Raw genomic sequence first — 19,317 nt, forward strand, 5'->3', positions numbered from 1 at the left:
CTATATAAATGCAAGCTGTTGTTTTCGTTGAGAAGGAAAAAAATATCCAGGAATAAAATTATTCTAGTCAAGGAGTTCAACTGACATCTAACTATGCCGTAAATGGTTCAGTTTATAACAGTCATTGAAGACTCAATGAAATTAATGCTTTAAAATCTCACCTGTAGAATAAAGATTTTTTTAAATTATACATAGACATTTTTATATACACAATGCAAAAATACCAAGGGACATTTTTGCTCCGTTTTTCATGTTTTTGTTAAATATGACATCACAGTAGGGTGCTTCACGCAGCAGATGGGTGATGAAACTCATGCCAGAAAATTAATAACCAGTGTAACTGCTGCACATCACCTTTGACTGCTCCTGTACACTTGTTTGCAAGTCAGCACGAAGAGGTGGATGCCTGGTCACCCATTTAAACAAGGGGGGGGGGGGGGGGGGGGGGCGTGTATACTACAGAACTAAAACAACCAGAAAAACAAAAATATCCAAAAATATAATGCTTTAAATAATGTTGCAGTAGCACATCACTTTTGAGCATCAGTATAATTATGCCATAGAGGTGGTAGGATGCAAGATTAACACACTATTTCCACAGTAATACCCTCTCAGCCTTTGCTCAGGGGAGTGTGGCCTTGCAGAAGACCAGCAAGCAGATCACTCTTAGCCAGAGGATGGTGCATGGCTCAGAAGAGCCAAGAGTGGAGAGGAGGAATCTAACAAAAAGGGGGAAAGGCAAGGAATATAGACATATTGGCCAGAATTTTGCCGGCGCTCAGAGGGCCGGTTTGGAAGCGGGACATCTGGCAAAATTGCAAAGATTGACAGCGGGCAGGACTGGAACACGGAAGGCAGCTGTCCCGCCCCCAAGCCGCATCGATAGAAAAAAATCGCAGCCAATGTCTCAATTACAGAATGAAGATATTCAATTAGCCACTAAATTTTTTGATTTCTTACCTTTAGGGTTCTTAACTAAAACTGTTCATGCCATATTCAATTAAACCAGTTACTCAAAGCACAATAAGAGTTGTCTCAAAAACTAATTTGTATCTATTTTCTCTCCTCTCAACTCCTGAAGGCAATGAGTTATGCTGGGCATTTTCTGTGTGTGAGCCCAGCCAGTGAGTGCCAACAGGCTATTCAACTGCAGAGAGCATCATAGGCAAGCCCAAACTTGCCTTGATGCCCACACAAACACACTTTCCAGCAGGCATCAGTGGATGGTAACCAGGAGTGCAAACCATAGTTTATTTTTCCACTTTACAGTTTAGTGCGCTAGATCAGCTAATTCAGCAGAGACTGGGGACCAAACCAGTCTGTGTGGCACAATGCTACATTAAGTGGTGCCTTTAATGTCCAGAAACAATATTTTTTTGCAAAATCACTCCACAAGTAATTCGTTCTGTGTGACTGAAGAAATATTGCATTAATCCAGATTTGAGAAACAGAAGGAAAACAGAACCACTCGAAATGGCGTTCACCATTTACAAACCAAAAAGATTTTGCAGTCGACAGTCATGTGGAAAAGCAAATCAAATAATTATGGTGTGAAATCCAGAGATTAATACACTTGCAAAGCAGCCAGAACAAATTTGTTGGCTTTAATGTGTGGTTACTCAGCAAATGCAACACAAGTGTGGTTTAACCGAAAATGGAAATCTAAAAATATGACACTTGCTCATTTCCAATTGGCTTCACTCTACATATGTACCCAAGTTTAAAACTGCACTGGCCATTTGTAGTCAATTACCGTAGCGTCCCATGGAGCCCTGAGCCCAGCTTGCTGATCCCCTTGCCAACGGAGTTAGTTGTATAAAGGTACATTCCATCTGTTGCAAGGCAGCGACCTAAATCTGCATCTGAAAAATACAAAGATAGACTTGTGTAAAACCAATGGATTTCATGCAGAATGGGTTGTGCAAGATAATACCAGAACAGCAGTACTGTATTAGACTTCAACACGCTGGCAATTTCAATTTTAAAGGCACTATTAAATTGGAACTTATTTGGTTCAGATTACAGGATACCAGTGTCTATGCAGCAGTACCCACATTTACATGACTAAGACTAGCTTTCTCATACTTGCAACAGAATCATAGACCCACTTTTTGCTGATCTATTTGTTGTCAATAAAATGGAGCCAGTTTTAGCAACAATTTGCATTTTTATAACACTCCTCGTGTGTAAGGCGGTATTTTCAAGTGCTTTGCATTAACAAGCAAACAGCAGTTGACATCTAGCAGGAGGGGGGAAAAGGAAAAGCTGTACGGCTAGGGTGAGTAAGCAAGGCACAATCAAAGAAGTGTTTTTAGGAGATTTTTGAAAGCAGAGAAAAGGGATGCAAGGCAGAGGGAATGAGGCAAATTAAAATTGTACAGGCTAAACAAATAGTCATTAATATCGGAACAGAGGGGGCAGAGGACAAGGAGTAGGCTGGTGTTAGGGAACCAGAAGGTGCACACATTGACATAAGACTGGAGAACACGGAGATAAGGATCGGTGAAGCTGTGGAGGAATTTGAATTCAAGGTCAAGAATTTTGATGCCAACTCACTGAAGCATGCAGAAGCAGTGAAGCTTGGAGAGGAAGAAAGTGATGGGGCTATCGGATTTTGTACAAGTAAGGATGTAGCCTATAGTGTTTCAAATGAGTCGCATCACCTGCACAATCACCGAAGGAGCCCTCATTCTAACATTGTATGAGACAAGGTCATGATCAGTTTTATATGGATATTTTATTTAGTGTCTCAGTAAACAAACAGGAGCAGCTCTGAATGAAAGTCAACAATGCTTAGCGTTTTAGCACAGGAGTTAGACCAACATTACAAGGACTACAGACAGGTGAGCATCATTTTAAAAGCACACTGAAGGGACAATAGATTATATTACCTTAGGAAGGATTGACAATCAGAAAGGCAGACTTGCTCCCTGGTAAGTGAATAAGTATATTTTGATCAGTTGTACGAGCCCAGCCAAAAACAAGGCTGCAGATTTGATCCTTAGTCTGCATGGAGTTGGCTAACTTCAACAGCAACAGGAGCATTACAATGGGCCTCAGCACCCTAGACCAATGAGGCAGTGGGGGAAAGGGGGAGAGGAAAGATGGAAGAACACTGGAGTTTTAATTCCTGACTCCTATTCAACGGCCCCTGGGTGGGAGTGGAAACGCAGGTGTAAATAAAGTGGGGATACCTGGAGGGAGACTCGTCTCTCTAGCCATACCTCAAGCAGGAGTTAACCACTTCAAGACAGAATGGGTAATAAATATCAAAAGGAACACCCTCCCCACATATCTCCCACCCAAACCAGGGAAAAGTTAACATGTTCAGGAAAGTAACAGTTCACATCTAATATTTAAGATGCTGCAATATTATACAACATGCCCAGATCTCAGGAGGGGGGGGGGGGGGAAGGAGTTATTCCACTATGTGTACTGCTCTACCACTTCACCCCAAAACCTTTCCCAGAGCTCAGATACTGGCATATCATCTGCATTCTCTTTCTCTCCCCCGTCGAGCTTTTCTTCCCATTCTCTCGAAGTTGCTGACTCAGTATGGCTCCACGGGCATCAGCAGCCCTTTGGTACCTTACCCAAGTGTCCAATCTTCACATATGAACCAAGACAGGGACTTTTGATAGCTATTTGACAGTGAATGACATCACTGATGAAGCCAATCCTGTTCTCACCCAATCATGCACACATACATGCTTCCCAACACGAGTCACTGGATATCAGGATCACAAGAACTCTAGCTGATTTTTCTCTCCCTAGCCCAGAGGAACTATGACCAATTGTGGCAATCCAGCCAAGATCAGCTAAAATCAAGAGAGACCTAAAATTGATCGATGACCTTCTGATCTATATAACTCTGTTACATCAAGAAGTGACTTCGTCCACCAGGCTGTGTGGAAGCAGTGGTGCTAATCTTTCTGTGCAATCTTTGCAGTTTTTAAATAAGTGCCAACTATTCCATACAATTAATTGGCAGCATCCCACTCTGAATGTATACTATGGGGAATTATTTTAATTAGATACTCATTCAGGATCATCACTGATGTCCACAGGAATCTGTTGGTCCCTAGTTCAAAGTCAATATTCAAATCGTTACAAAATGGCCATGTTTCTTCCTAGTTTCTGAAAAACTAGGGAAAAAGGTTATTCTACATATGGTTAAGTTCCATATTTAGATAAAGTATTTTTCTTGTTTTATATATTTAGTAGTGCAGGGAAATTTATAGCTCACTATACTGTTCATTCGCATATCTTAGGTAAATAGAAACAATTTTTGGTCCAATCCGGTCTCATTTTAGTAAGAGTGTTTATCCAGTCAACCACCCTTACAGAAAAGAGTATTTATGTGGAAAATGTGGTACATTCCAGTGGTTGGTGCAAGGAGTAAAGATTCTTTGTTACAATCCCTGGGTTGTGCTATTGCTTACCTAGATAGTTAGTGGAAAAAGGTACTATCCTTATCATAGGGAACATGAAGACTACTTATAGGATTGACTGGTAATGATGAAAGTGAGAATATTTAGCTTAAATACCCAAAAATGTGACAGCCTGCATTACATGCACAAGATATTTTGGGTGGATGCAGTACAAGAAAAGAGGTTTTGCAACTAATTATAGCAATGTATTAGTCAGGGAGAGAGAATGGATCATTTACTTATTTTTGCCACCTAATGTCAACATCAGCTCCTCTTCCATAGAAGATAGGAGCAGGAGTAGGCCATTCGGCCCCTCGAGCCTGCTCCGCCATTCAATGAGATCATGGCTGATCATCCAAATTCAGTACCCTGTCCCTGCCTTCTCCCCATATCCCTTTAGCCTTAAGAAATATATCCAACTCCTTCTTGAATATATTTAATGAATTGGCCTCCACTGCCTTGTGTGGTAGAGAATTCCACAAGTTCACCACTGTCTGGGTGAAGAAATTCCTCCTCATCTCAGTCCTAAATGGCTTACCCCTTATCCTTAGACTATGACCAATTTAAGTACCTTTAAGTACCAACCAGAGAAGAGCATCCTTATTCCATCAGCGTGCCAAATCCATTTCCAATGCTCAAATTATTTTCTTATCCACTAAGGGAGACTGCCAATGCAATGCTAATTGATGGCCAGTTTTCTGCTATGGACTCATTTCCACTAGCACCCAAGTCTTGCAATTAGAACCCTTACGGGAATATGCTGGGAAAATAGTTTCAGTCCAGCAATCTGAGATGCATTTACACCAACACAGAACCAGAAGGATAGTACCCTGATAGACTTCAGGGATCTGCACTTTGTATTACTCAGTGAGTAAAAGCACTGCATAGTGCAGCACTTAGACAGGCCAGTGAGGCCCCAGGTTTGATCCCTGGTCTGTCCTTAATGTAAAAATCATCAAAGCAGCTGTAAAGGAGTAACTGCTCCTGGGCAAGGGTAATTTAAAAAAGCATGCAAAAGACATCAGGCAAGAAATAATAAATCATTTGTGATTTCTCTCCATGATCACCGAGAGTAAAAGAAAATTGGAAAAATTGAAACAAAAATGCTTTCCACGTATAAACAAAATCAACATCTAATATTACAAAGTGGATCTGAATTCACGTGACTGAGCAGGTCAGCAACTGCAGTATAAGATCCTCTTCATAATCAATAATATTAATTGCAAGAGAGAGGAAAGCTATTTATGTTCCATCACAAGATCTCTTGCTTTCATTGAATCTGTCATCTTCATATCCTATTAGGCAATAGCTAAAATTACTGCTGGTAATCAAATTATTCCCAACGATTAAAAAATCAGTTATCAAACCTCAAAGTAAAATGAATATTCTTACTTTACTGAATAAACAAATAAAAAATAAAACCAGAAAATGATAAATTACATAGAATTTACAGCACAGAAACAGGCCATTCGGCCCAACTGGTCTATGCCGGTGTTTATGCTCTATACAATCCTCCTCATAGAAACATAGAAGATAGGAGCAGGAGTAGGCCATTCGGCCCCTCGAGCCTGTTCCGCCATTTAATGAGATCATGGCTGATCATCCAAATTCAGTACCCTGTCCCTGCCTTCTCCCCATATCCCTTTAGCCTTAAGAAATATATCTAACTCCTTCTTGAATATATTTAATGAATTGGCCTCAACTGCTTTCTGTGGTAGAGAATTCCACAAGTTCAACACTCACTGGGTGAAGAAATTCCTCCTCATCTCAGTCCTAAATGGCCTACCCCTTATCCTTAGACTGTCCACCATCGGGAACATCCTTCCTGCATCTAGTCTGTCTAGTCCTGTTAGAATTTTATAAGTTTCAATGAGATCCCCTCTCATTCTTCTAAACTCTAGCAAATAAGCCTAATTAACTCAATCTCTCCTCGTACGTCATTCCTGCCATCCCAGGTATGAGTCTGGTGAATCTTCGCTGCACTCCCTCCATGGCAAGAACATCCTTCCTCAGATAAGGTGACCAAAACTGCACACAATACTCAAGGTGTGGTCTCACCAAGGCCCTGTACAACTGCAGCAAGACATCCTTGTTCCTGTACTCAAACCCTCTCGCTATGAAGGCCAGCATACCATTTGCCTTCTTAACCGCCTGCTGCACCTGCATGCTTACCTTCAGCGACTGGTGCACAAGGGCACCCAGGTCTCGTTGAACTTTCCCTTTTCCCAATCATGTCACCCAATCAGTTCAATCGTCTATTCCTGGCTTCCTCATGAACTTATCTAGGCTCCCCTTAAATGCATCTATGCTATTTGTCTCAACTACTACTTGTGGTAGCAAGTTCCACATTTTAACCACTCTCTGGGTAAAGAAATTTCTCCCGAATTCCTTATTGGACTTATTAGTGACTATCTTATATTTATGACCCCTAGTTTTGGAATCATCTCTACATCTACTTTATCGAAACGCTTCATGATAATAAAGACCATGATTAGGTCACCCCTTAGCCTTCTCGTTCACCCTTTCCCGATAGTTATAATCTCTCAGGGGCAGAGGGGGGGGGGGGGCGGCGGCGCTTGGGGATGTTTGTCAAAATTTGCCGATGACAATACCTCTTCCATATCACTTATTTTTAAAAAAGTTACCTCCTGAACATTCAAAAGTGAAAACAAGCAAGTCTGCTTTTAGTTGCAGTTCATTTTCTTTCATAAATATGGCTCCCTTAGCGTCACATATTCCAAATTGGAATATCTGAGAAATCCAAAGAGACAACAGCAACAACTTGCATTTATATAGTGCCTTTAACATAGTAAAACGTCCCACGGCGCTGCACAGGAGCGTTATAAAACAAAATTTCACAGAGCCACAAAATGAGATATTAGGGCAGATGACCAAAAGTTTGCTCAAAGAGGTAGGTTTTAAGGAGTATCTTAAAGGAGGAAGGAGAGGCAGAGAATTCCAGAGGGAATTAAGGAAGGAATTCCAGAGTTTAGGGTCTTTTCAGCTGAAGACACGGCCACCAATGGTGGAACGACTCAAATCAGGGATGCTCAAGAGGCCAGAATTAGAGAAGCGCAGATATCAGAGGGTTGTGGGAGATGAGAGATACACTGAGGGGCAAGGCCAGAGGGATTTGAAAACAAGGATGGGAACTTTAAAATCGAGGTGTTGCTTAACCAGGAGCCAATGTAGATCAGCACGCACAGGGGCCATGGGCGAATGGAACTTGGTGCGAGTTAGGACATGGACAGCAAAGTTTTGGATGACCTCAAGTTTACGTAGGGTGGAATGTGGGAGGCAAGCCAGGAGTGCGTTGGAATAGTCAAGTCTAGAGGTAACAAAGGCATGGATGAGGGTTCAGCAGCAGATGAGCTGAGTCAGGCAACGTTCCAGCAGTGGAAACAGGCGGTCTTAGTGATGGCGCAGATATGTGGTCGGAAGCTCACTTCGGGGTCAAATATGACACCAAGGTTGCGAATGGTCTGGTTCAGAAATGGTACCATTCCCCAGAAGTAATAAAAAGGACAGGGGTCAAAAAGTAAGCCCCTTCAATTCAAATGTAGTAATGGATTTAGACTAGTTTGGCAGAAGAAAATTGTTGTTGTAAGTATCAATTTCACAAGCCAATATTTACTTGGATGGTGATTAAGTTTGTGCGCCCTTAAGGACATTTCAGGCAGTTGGCTACCAGTAACTCATAGCCATGCCAGATAAATAGTATGGCTCTGGAAGGTCTAAAGTGCCAGTTCATCTTAATTCCACAAAAAGTGCAGAAGGAGGAAATGAGCAGTACTTATTACCCAATAATGCAATTTAAAAAGGAGGATTACAGAAGTCAGAGAGCAATAACATGGCAGTAACCGAATAGAAGAGATCAAACATCAGCGAGAAAAACTTAAGTACAACAACTTGCATTTATATAGTGCCTTTAACGTGGAAAAAACCAGCCCAAGGCTCTTCAGAGATGCGTAATCAGGCAAAAATGGATGCCAAACCAAAGGCGATATTAGAAGAGGTAACCAAAAGCTTGGTTGATCTGTTAGCATCATAACTGATGAAGCATCTAAAGATGAGCCTGTTTTTCCTCTCAGATGCTGACTGACATGCTGTGCATTTCCCAGTTCTATTTAATATTTTCAGTATTCATGGTTTTTCATTTTATCCCCAAATTAATCTGCACATGCAAAAGCTCACAAGCAAATGACAAATACCCTGCACCATCTGCACTACACTGCAAAACACAAAGCCGCAATGGAGTTATTTCTTACCTAATCAATTAGATATGGAAAGCAAGCCTGCAAGTCCCTTCTTTTGGCACTCCAGACTATCAGGTTACGCAGATTGCATTTGGCAGCTGGCTCCAGCTCTTCTACCAAATTGATCTGTCAATAACTTCTTCAGGTCCACAAAGACACAGTTCAGCTCATGTTTCCACAGTTTATGGAAGCAATAGTGAATGCACAGCTGCCTGAACTGTAAATTCCTACAATCCCAGAGAAGTATCAAAGAAACACACAGATCTATAAAAATATCTATTGTATGCTCTGAACTAAAACTGCTGTTCTAATGTATATTCACTGCAGTATACAGTTACTCATCAGATTTTTAATAACCCCCCACTATCTTACTGTCTTCATAACAAGGCATCAGTCCCCTTTAGTGATCATATATCAAGGACACAAATGGCAATGTACCCTCTTTCTATCAAAATACTGAACAGCCTAATTATAAACCCCAAAAGGATCATAATTAACAGCTTAATTGGCCCAGAAATTACTGGGAAAATAACAGCAAGTTTAATGCGCATGCAGTTATTAACATGTAAATAACCTAGCAATTTGTGGCGAGGACGAGATAGGCCGTGAGTTGCAAATCGCCACAAATGGCTGACAATTTGCGCCGCTCCGTTAGCTTTGCGAAAACGAGAGCTCGTTGTCAACCTCCCCATAAGTGTCAAGAAATTGCTATATTTGCGCTGTTAAAACAAATTAAACGCGCCACAAAGCTAAGGCTGGAACTTAACAACGCAAGGACCCCTCTGATGACGAGATGCCACAGAAAGGGAACAATTGAAACTGTGGAGTCTCATTCCTGCAGAGTAAATTGTTAAAGATTTTTAAAAGTTAGAATTTTAATTAAAGAAAAAATTCTGACTTTTCCTTTGTCTTTTTTCCCTCTCTTAATCCAATCTTTCTTTTTCTCTGCTCAGTTCTTTTGCTGTATTTTTTTGACTGTAATTCACCCCATTTCCTTCTCTGTCATTCCTGTTTCTTTATCCTTAAATCGCATTGGTTAAGTAGATAGACTGTTGGCCCCGTCATGCACGAAGGTCTCAGATGCCCCATTGCCCACGCCATTATCAGCTCGCACTTCCAGCAATTGCCAGCATAAAAAATTGAGCTGAGGGGTGAGGGAAAAAAAATCCAACAAATATGGCCCGCTCCAGCGAATTCTGGGCCAATGTTACAGTTTTTGGTACAATCTAAATCCTTGGATTAAATTTCAGCCTTATAATTCTCTCAGGATTTGTAAAAAAAAAACTTTCAACTCTTTTTCTGAAGTTACACATTTCACCAATTAACAGGCCAGGCAGAAAGGAAACAAGAAAGCAAATGCATCTCTAGAGTCATTATGTTAAATAAAAGCTAAGAGGAGATATAAACAAAGTATTAAAGGAAGGAGGAACCACCATTCAAGTCGCACCCAAGAGGTATTTAACATGAAATCCAAAAGGCTCAAACAGGTCACCTGCCTGACCTCAGTTAGAGAAAATCTCAAGGAGACCTAGAGAAATCATCAGCAACAAAAAGCAAGCAAACAGTGAAAAAAAAAAACAGAAGCTGGTTTTTCAAATTTCTCTAGGACACACTGCCTCCAGACTTCAGCTAGGAGAACTCAAGAAAGCAGAAGACAGTTGAGAGTTAGGAACCTCTGACCCAGGAGCCTTTCCTAATGAATTGGCATACATTATAACATTTTTGCTCATCAGCCAGGCTCCATTTCATATACTGACAAAACTCTGCTCAACGTCAGTTTCAGCATTTACTCACTTCAATGTTAGATGCTAATGACATCACACATTTACTTCCCACCCAGCGGGCATTATTCTAAGCCACTCCCCAGCCCCTCCACCCCCGCATCCTCCCCCTCCTCTTTCAAATTTTCTTTCTGCCTCTCCTGAAGCCAATGATTCCAGAGATATTGGCAAACCTCAATTATTCCTTTATGAGCCTAGGCAGCAAGCGTCGGGATACTGTTCAACCACAGGGATCTCACGGCCAAACCCAATCCTGTAGTCATCCAACATCCACATATGTGCACTTTACTGGTTTGTGATGAAGAGTGGGGGTGTTTCGATTCTATTTCGTAAGTTAGCTGAACACTGATGTGCACAAGTGATATCAGCCAATACAGAATTAAATCAAATTCCAATAAGGTACAGTGACATTTTATTTAACATTATCTACCATTTCATAACAGATGGTTCAAAATATGATAGTGTGCCTTTTGATGCAAGTCAAAATCTTCGATAAAGACGGGAATAAAATTAGAAAGTGAAATAATCAATTGCAATCATCAGTGTGCCACAACCTTTCGACACCCATAGACAGTGAAGCACAAGCAAAAGGTCACCAAGTTTAAATCCCAGAACCAACTGGTAAAACACTCAATACTATTATTAGCCATCACCTGGCCAATAAACGACAGGCTCTGTCTTTCCAAACAAACCTTGGAGTCAATTCAACCATGCAAGAAACTCAACACATCTTAAACGTTGAACCAAAGGATGAGATATTAGGAGTGACTAAATGCTTGATCAGAGGTAGTTTTTAAAGAGGGTCTTAAAGAACAGGGAAGTGGAGAGGTTTAAGGAGGGAACCCCAGAGCTTGAAGACTAGGTGGCTGAAGGCAGAGCTGCCAATGGCGAAGGGAATGAGGGATGCACAAGAGACCAGAGTTGGAGGAATGCAGAGTTTTCAGAGAGTAGGGCTGGAGAAGGTTACAGATATAGGGAGGCATAGGCCATGAAAGGGTATGAACACGAGGATGAGAATTTTAAATTGGAGGGGATGGAGGACAGGGAGCCAATGCAGTCAGCAGGCACAAGGGCGATAGGCGAACGTGACATGGTGTAGATTAGGATACGGGCCCCAGAAATTTGGATTAGTTGAAGGTTATGGAGGGTGGAGGATGGAAGGCCAGCCAGAAGAGCATTGGCATAGTCATAGGTGAAAACATAGATGAGGGTTCAGACAGCAGATAGGCCGAGGCTGGAGAGAATGGTCATGTTCTGAAGGTGGAAGTGGGCAGTCTTTGTGATGAAGAGGATGTGGAGTCAGAAGCTCAGACTGGGATCCAAAAGGACACCAAGGTTGGGAACAGTCGGCTTCAATCCGAGATAGGTGGCCAGGGAGGGTGAATGGAATCAGTAGCCAGGATACTAAGTTTGTGGCAAGGTCCAAAGACGATGGCATCGATCTTACCAATGTTTAACTGGAGGAAATTGCAGCTCATCCAGGACTGGATGTCAGATGCAAGAAACACCGGTTATGCTATTTGGGTGCAATGTATCTGCTGCCTTACTTTTTTTTTTAAAAATCAGACAGAGTTCTCATTCTGGATCACTGTTAAGTGATGACAGGATCAGTTGAATAATCTGCTGATACTGGCTATAGCCATCACAAATGAAGAATGACCATTTGGATGAACACTGGAGAATGATTAGCACTGATGACATTATACCTCAACCTGAGTTACTGCCTTTAAGACAGCAGAGAAGTAAAACAGATAAAATGCAATTGGAAATTTTGATGTTTAAGAAATACACGAAACTTTGTGCTATCCGGCACCGACAGGACCGAGCTGTTGCCGTCCCATCAAAACTGCCGGACAAACCAGCGCTAATGTTGAATCATACGGAGATTTTGAGCTCCGTATCTGGCAACAAACCCAACAGCTTCTAAACAGTCGGCCGTACCTTGCAAGCGTCTCTGTAGCTTAGCAACAGCTTCAGCGAGACCTTGCAGAGCCTGACTGGTAAAAAAAAAAGCAACGAAAAGAAAAAAAACCTAACGAAATGGCTCCCGATTTTTGCCGGTGGCTCAAGCATTCCGGACAGTTAACCTCCGGATAAACCAAAGTTTCCTATAGTTCCAAAATGACAACCATCAAACTTACTTGTAAAAAAAAAACTAAGGAAAGAAGTTGGGAAGGAGGTTTGGCATACCCCATGCACAAATACTTTTTGAAATTCCAGTTTGACAGTCTGACAACTGAACTCAATCATGCAGAATCTAAAAAATTAATCTAGACTTAATTGAATTCAGCTCACCAATGGCCTGGTGGCTAAAGGCAGCATTTGGTGTCATGCTAAGCCATACAAAACAGTAGGTTCTGTCCTCGTGTGTTGATTTAGCCAATCTCAGCTAGCATCTCAATTGGATGGCTAAAATTAACTTGGGCGAGTGTGAAAGGAAAAAAATTAAGTCTAGGTTCCTGCTTCTGATTATTGTGCAGTGAACCCTATTGTCAAATAAGGTATTAGGCAAGGATAGTCAACACTCACTGTCCTCATAAATCTCACCAAGGTGACAGCTTGGAAAATATTCTACTTTTGGATGGTGTGGCTTATTCATGAATACTGAAATCTTTTTAAAATTTTTTTTTTTTTTTTTTATAAATAGCAGCAGGCAATTAACACAGTACCCTAGTTCCTGAAGAGTTAACTTTATAAGCAAGCCTGTTATCAATTTAGAAAATGTTCAAATTCTAATGTGGCAACAATGACAGAAGAAAATCCAAGTGAATGTAGGGATTTAAATGAATGAATCTGCAAACAGCAAGAACAATCTCAAAACAGTCCAGAACCGTTGGCGTCTGGTACAACAGTTTTAAAAACATCACACAATGTAGAACTTTCATACCACATGAACTAAACAAGACAGGCTACAATGATTCCGTCATTAACAGGCTTTTGTTAAAGTTAACGCTGCTTAGCTCTGTCCACCACTGTCGGGTGTGGAAAGCTCATGTTGCTGATCTGAATGTGGCACTTGGAGCTCGAATCCAATGGTGAGGAGCCCCAATCTAAACAAAAATTAAGTCATTTACAATAAAGATTCTAATCGAGCAATGGAATGCCAGCTCAACAAATTGAGCATTCACTAAAACAAAACATTAAATAAAATCAAAACTAATTTGATGGAATTCAAAATCTTCCTATGCCTGAGCAGAGGAACATAGGGAATGAAAGGAACAGGAGAGAGGTCCTGTACTTTCTACAGTCCAGCTGGCCAGTCCATGGGCCAATACCCCTCAATTGCCCACTGCAGTAACTATCTAGGCGGTGAGGCCGCAGGTGACAGCAAGATTCAAGTGATGACCACGGGTCTGTTTGGAAAAGTTGATGTGCAGAGTGTGGCTGAACGAGGGCAGGAGGGAGAGATGTCGGAAGAAGTGGGGAATTCAGGTGTAGGTTGAAAGTACAAACAAAATTAGACACGGCTTTGTGCAGGGACTGAGTAATAAATCACCGTGGGGTAGGGTGCTGGAAGGATGGTAGGTAATGAGGAATTTCACAGAAAGGAGCTCAGGGAATGAAAAAGTGCTGGGGGAGGAAGAGAACAGGTCAATGTGGGAACTAAAGGTGAAAACTATGTCACCACTGCAGCAGTTTTGTCACGGGGTATGGTGGAATGAGAAGCCAAGTGGAGAGGCATCAATAAAGAGGGGGGGGGGGGGTGAAGTCACCAATGGCAGCCCCAGGTTTTAGTCAGCCAGGGTGTGAATCGACACATCCAGGATAAGACCATAGATGGGATGAATTTTTTTTTCATAAAGAGGAGCAAATATTTAGCAGGGAGATATGGAGCAAGAACCCCATACAGGGAGTTGTGGAGCAACAGGAGAGAGGAGGTTGGAGAAGTTTAATTCAGATCACAAAGTATATGGAATACGCGCTGAAAGAGAAAGATTGAACAGTTTTCACTGCTGCTTTGCGAGACAACAAGATCCACAGTGTGCACTATAATTAATACAAAAGTTAGAGAAAAGGCCTGCCGAGCAGGAAAAAAAGCCAGCAGCAGAGTAGCAATATGTGGTGGTGACACTGCTCAGGAAAGGTATGATGCTATGAGATGGGGAAGGGTAGAGGAAAAGTGTTAAAAAAGAAAGAAAAGGGGAAAACAAAGAAACAGACAAAGAGGGAGTAGAGCTCTGGTCTGAACCAGCAGCCAATGTGTACACGGAGGATTCAAGTAAAAAACCGCAGACCATAGAAATATAGGAGTCGGCCATTCGGCCCTTCAAGCCTGCTCCGCCATTCAATATGATCATGGCTGATCCTCTATCTCAATACCATATTCCCGCGCTCTCCCCATATCCGTTGATGTCTTTTGTGTCCAGAAATCTATCTATCTCCTTCTTAAATATATTCAGTGACTTGGCCTCCACAGCCTTCTGTGGTAGAGAATTCCACAGGTTCACCACCCTGAGTGAAGAAATTCCTCATCTCAGTCCTAAATGGCTTACCCCTTATCCTTAGACTGTGACCCCTGGTTCTGGACTCCCCCCTCCATCAGGAACATCCTTCTGCATCTAGTCTGTCTAGTCCTGTTAGAATTTTATAAGTTTTAATGAGATCCCCTCTCATTCTTCTAAACTCTAGCGAATACAAGCCCAATCGACCCAATCTCTCTCCATACGTCATTCCTGCCATCCCAGGTATCAGTCTGGTGAATCTTCGCTGCAATCCCTCCATGGCAAGAACATCCTTCCTCAGGCAAGGCGACCAAAACTGCACACAATACTCAAGGTGTGGTCTCACCAAGGCCCTGTACAACTGCAGCAAGACATCCTTGTTCCTGTACTCGAATCCTCTCGCTATGAAGGCCAACATACCATTTGCCTTCTTAACCGCCTGCTGCACCTGCATGCTTACCTTCAGCGACTGGTGCACAAGGACACCCAGGTCTCGTTGCACTTCCCCTTTTCCCAATCTATTGCCGTTCAGATAATAATCCGCCTTCCTGTTTTTGCCACCAAAGTGGATAACCTCGCATTTATCCACATTATACTGCATCTGCCAAGCATCTGCCCAATCACCCAACCTGTCCAAATCATACTGGAGTTTCTCTGCATCCTCCTCACAGCACACACGCCCACCTAGCTCTGTGTCATCTGCAAACTTGGAGATATTACATCTAATTCCCTCGTCTAGATCATTAAATATATATTGTGAATAACTGGGGTCCTAGCACCGATCCCTGCGGTACCACACTAGTCACTGCCTTGAATGATGGTTGTAAGACATCCTTGCTCCTGTACTCAAATCCACTTACAATGAAGGCCAACATACCATTTGCCTTCCGAACTGCTTGCTGCACCTGCATGTTTGCTTTCCGTGACTGGTGTACAAGGACACCCAGGTCCCTTTGTATATCAGCATTTCCCAATCTATCATCATTTAAATAATACTCTGCCTTTCTGTTTTTCCTACCAAAGTGGATAACTTCACATTTATCCACGGTATACTGCATCTGCCATGTATTTGCCCATTCACTCAACTTGTCTAAATCGCCTTGAAGCCTCTTCGCATCCTCCTCACAACTCAGTTTTGTGTCGTCAGCAAACTTGGAAATATTGGCCCAGAAATTCAGGTCCCAACGCGTGAGTACGCACGGGGTACTCACGTGTGGACCCGATGGAAGTGCCGGTTTCTTGCATGCACTAAGCATGCGCAGGAAACCGGCACTTCCAGTCCTCTGAACGAAGGAGTTCAGAGGTCGAACGCGTGCGCGCGGGAGTCTGCGCGTGCGCTTTGAACTTACGTTTTTTTTGTGGTTTTTTAGGTTTTTTAAAACAGGTTTTTCCCGTGAGGGCAAGTATTTAGATTTTAGAAATGTAAAAACCAGGCGTAAGGACTGCATTTTAAAAGGTAAGTGGTCAATTGATTAAAATTAAAATATTTTTTTCCACAGGTTTATTATTTTTTAAATACTTTAAAGCAGGGTAAGTTTATTTTTAGCCCCTTTTTTTATAAAATTATTTTTTTCAATAAATAACTATTTTAAACAATAATTTAAATTTATGTAATTTATAGTTTATATAAAGAGTGTGATTTAAAAAAAAAATTATTTGAGGGTTAACTACTGTTTTGGGCCCTCAGCATTCATACGTTTTGACAGGTCTTTCTGTCAATGTTATGAATGGGCTTTTCCCTCCTCCGATTGGCTGCCCATGGCTCACGTGATCCCAGGGGACGCATCGCACTAACTACGCCCCTGGGACACGCAAGCACAGCGCGCCGGCCTCTGGGCCAGGACCCGGAGAGGAATTCCACGCAGGCCCAGAGCTCAACTGCCGGCGCGCTAGGTAAGTGTAGGTCGGGGCCTTGCACCCGCGGGAAGCCCCCGACCCGAATTTCTGGGCCATTACATTTGGTTCCCTCATCCAAATCGATATATATTGTGAATAGCTGGAGTCCAAGCACGGATCCCTGCGGTACCCCACTAGTCACTGCCTGCCACCCCGAAAAAATCCCATTTATTCCTACTCCGTTTCCTGTTTGTTAACCAATTTTCAATCCATGCCAGTAGATTACCCCCAATCCCATGTGCTTTAATTTTGCACACTAACCTCTTATGTGGGACTTTATCAAAGGCCTTCTGAAAATCCAAATACACCACATCCACTGGTTCTCCCTTATCTATTCTACCAGTAACATACTCAAAAAAACACACGCTAGCTTATAGATGATGATAGGAATCCGAGGATGGAGAATGAAGGAAGATGGTTTGAGGATCGGAAACCAACCAACCTAAGGATGGAAATCTGGGGCCTTATGTTTGGCATCCAGGATCTGTCTGGGGCTTGCTTGGTAGCTGCAGAGTTTGGGACTTGATCTATTCATGATCAAGAGTCCAGGGCTGGTAGCCCGAGACCTGTGCAAGCAACCAGATTTCTAGCTTCACCCAACTACCAGCTTGAATAGTGCACTGAATGGTGGTTGCAACTGATCATTTAGTAAGTTATCAGCTATTTTCAAGGAGCCAGAGTTGTTGTGGAACAACCATTCTAGGATTAGCAAGTTAGAATCTCTCTACAGCCACTGCGTGAGGTACTTTGGGGCTGGCCTAATTTGGCTTTGTGCCAACATGCAGCATACCTTGGACAGAACACAGTCGCTGTTGACTATAAAGTTAAGGCATGAACTCTGCCACACTACAGGAAATGACAAGAGTCAAAAATCAATTGGGAAATTGTTGGCTTTAGCACAAAGATTGGTGCTGACTTTATGTCGGTAGCATGGAGGAGAACTGAGCAGGAGAGAATATTAAGTAAAATCTGCAACTCCACCTACAGGGAACGGTCTGTCCGTGGGCACAGGCAGAGGCCGAGTAAGTTGCTGTGTCCCTTGTTCTTACAGAAACAGGAAAGACAGCGTAAGGAAGAGGTGCTGAATCCACATGGTAACATAAGGAAAGACTAATCCTGGCAAAGACTTACAATAGTTGAGCTAGGAAATGCAGTCATGTCAGGGAAGGCAGGGAAGAACGCCGAGGTATCAAGACGGCGGCACCATCCGCTGCTATTATAGGAGGTTTTACTGGAGATGGAAACAATGCGTGGTAATGCACAAGACTGGGTCCAATAAGCCACAATCAAAGGGCTCAATGTGCTTTCAGAGAGATGTGGTACACTTACCAGTTTCTCTCCAATCACCACTAAGAGCTCTAAGTGACTCCATGAAACTATAGCTCAGCTATACAGGAAGCAAGAAAATGGCAGTTTGTGAGATCATAGAAATGGTTAGAACACAAGATAGAATTCACACCAAGAAACATTAGGACAAAAAAAGAGCAGAAAGTAGGAGAGAAAATTGAAGAATGACAACTTGACTGAGCAAGGTAGCAAATAATTGAACGGTTAGAATGACATTCAAGCAAGAAAAAAGTAAAATGGAACAAGAGCAGAAATAAATGGAAAAAGGACAAAGTAGCATTTCACATGACAGGCATCAACACCAACCATTACACTACATTGAAATCCAAATGATAAATCTGAATGTACAGGAAACTTTCGTTTAACCGGAGGTTAAATGTCCGGAAAGCTCTATCTACCGGCAAAATTCAGGAGCCGTTTCCAAAAGTTTTTTTTACTTCTCGTTGCTTTTTTTTCCCCCCCAGTCAGGCTCTGCAAGGTCTAGCTGAAGCTGTTGCTTAGCTACAGAGACGCTTTTAAGCTGCAGCCAACTGTTTTGAAGCTGTTGCTAAGCAACAGGGTTTGTTGATTCACACGGAGCTCAAAAGCTCCGTATGTTTTAACATTAGCGCTGGTTTCTACGGCAGTTTTGATGGTACGGCACCAGCTCGGTCCAGTCAGTGCCGGATACCAGAAAGTTTCCTGTACTCTTAAAACAATTTGCTCACAAAATCTCATCGTAATGTCACATTGATACGATGAGAGGTGCTCTTCTGATGTTGGACTGGAGGCCAATCGCCATGGTATTACAGAAGGAGCTTCACTCTATATGCTGTACTTGCCTTGGAAATATTCAACACTGACAGGTACGTAAAATCTGGGAATGTGCTCATTAGCATTCCCCGTCTTGAGGGCAAACATAACACTACAGTAATTCAGGATTGAAAATGCTCCACATCATTAATTCGTTAATCTCTTTCCCTTGCATCACAATACCACATTCCAACCCCTCATCAAGATGAACAGCACCTCAATCCTAAGAAAGCTGTTTTATGGTCTTTAAACCTCCACGGCCCCTTTTATACCACTACCTGTAATGGTGATGCAACCTGCAGACAATGCCATATCTCCCCCTTCACATTAACTCACCCTTATTTAATGGATTGTTTTGAATGAGGTAATTATC

General features: G+C 42.3%; 1 protein-coding gene across 5 annotated transcripts in view; it reads right to left on the reverse strand.

The window, feature by feature from the left end:
• hectd4 (HECT domain containing E3 ubiquitin protein ligase 4) overlaps window positions 1-19,317 on the reverse strand; it is a 268,113-nt gene that overhangs the window by 192,690 nt on the left and 56,106 nt on the right. For all 5 annotated transcript variants that reach the window (XM_085961398.1, XM_085961396.1, XM_085961397.1 and 2 more), the window contains exon 5: window positions 1,754-1,862. In XM_085961398.1, coding sequence (XP_085817524.1) covers window positions 1,754-1,862 — 109 coding nt within the window. The remainder of the gene's footprint in view (window positions 1-1,753; window positions 1,863-19,317) is intronic.

Source organism: Somniosus microcephalus, chromosome 19 (assembly GCF_052327205.1).
Source record: "Somniosus microcephalus isolate GS21.2 chromosome 19, FLI_Smic_1.0, whole genome shotgun sequence".
NCBI lineage: Eukaryota > Metazoa > Chordata > Chondrichthyes > Squaliformes > Somniosidae > Somniosus > Somniosus microcephalus.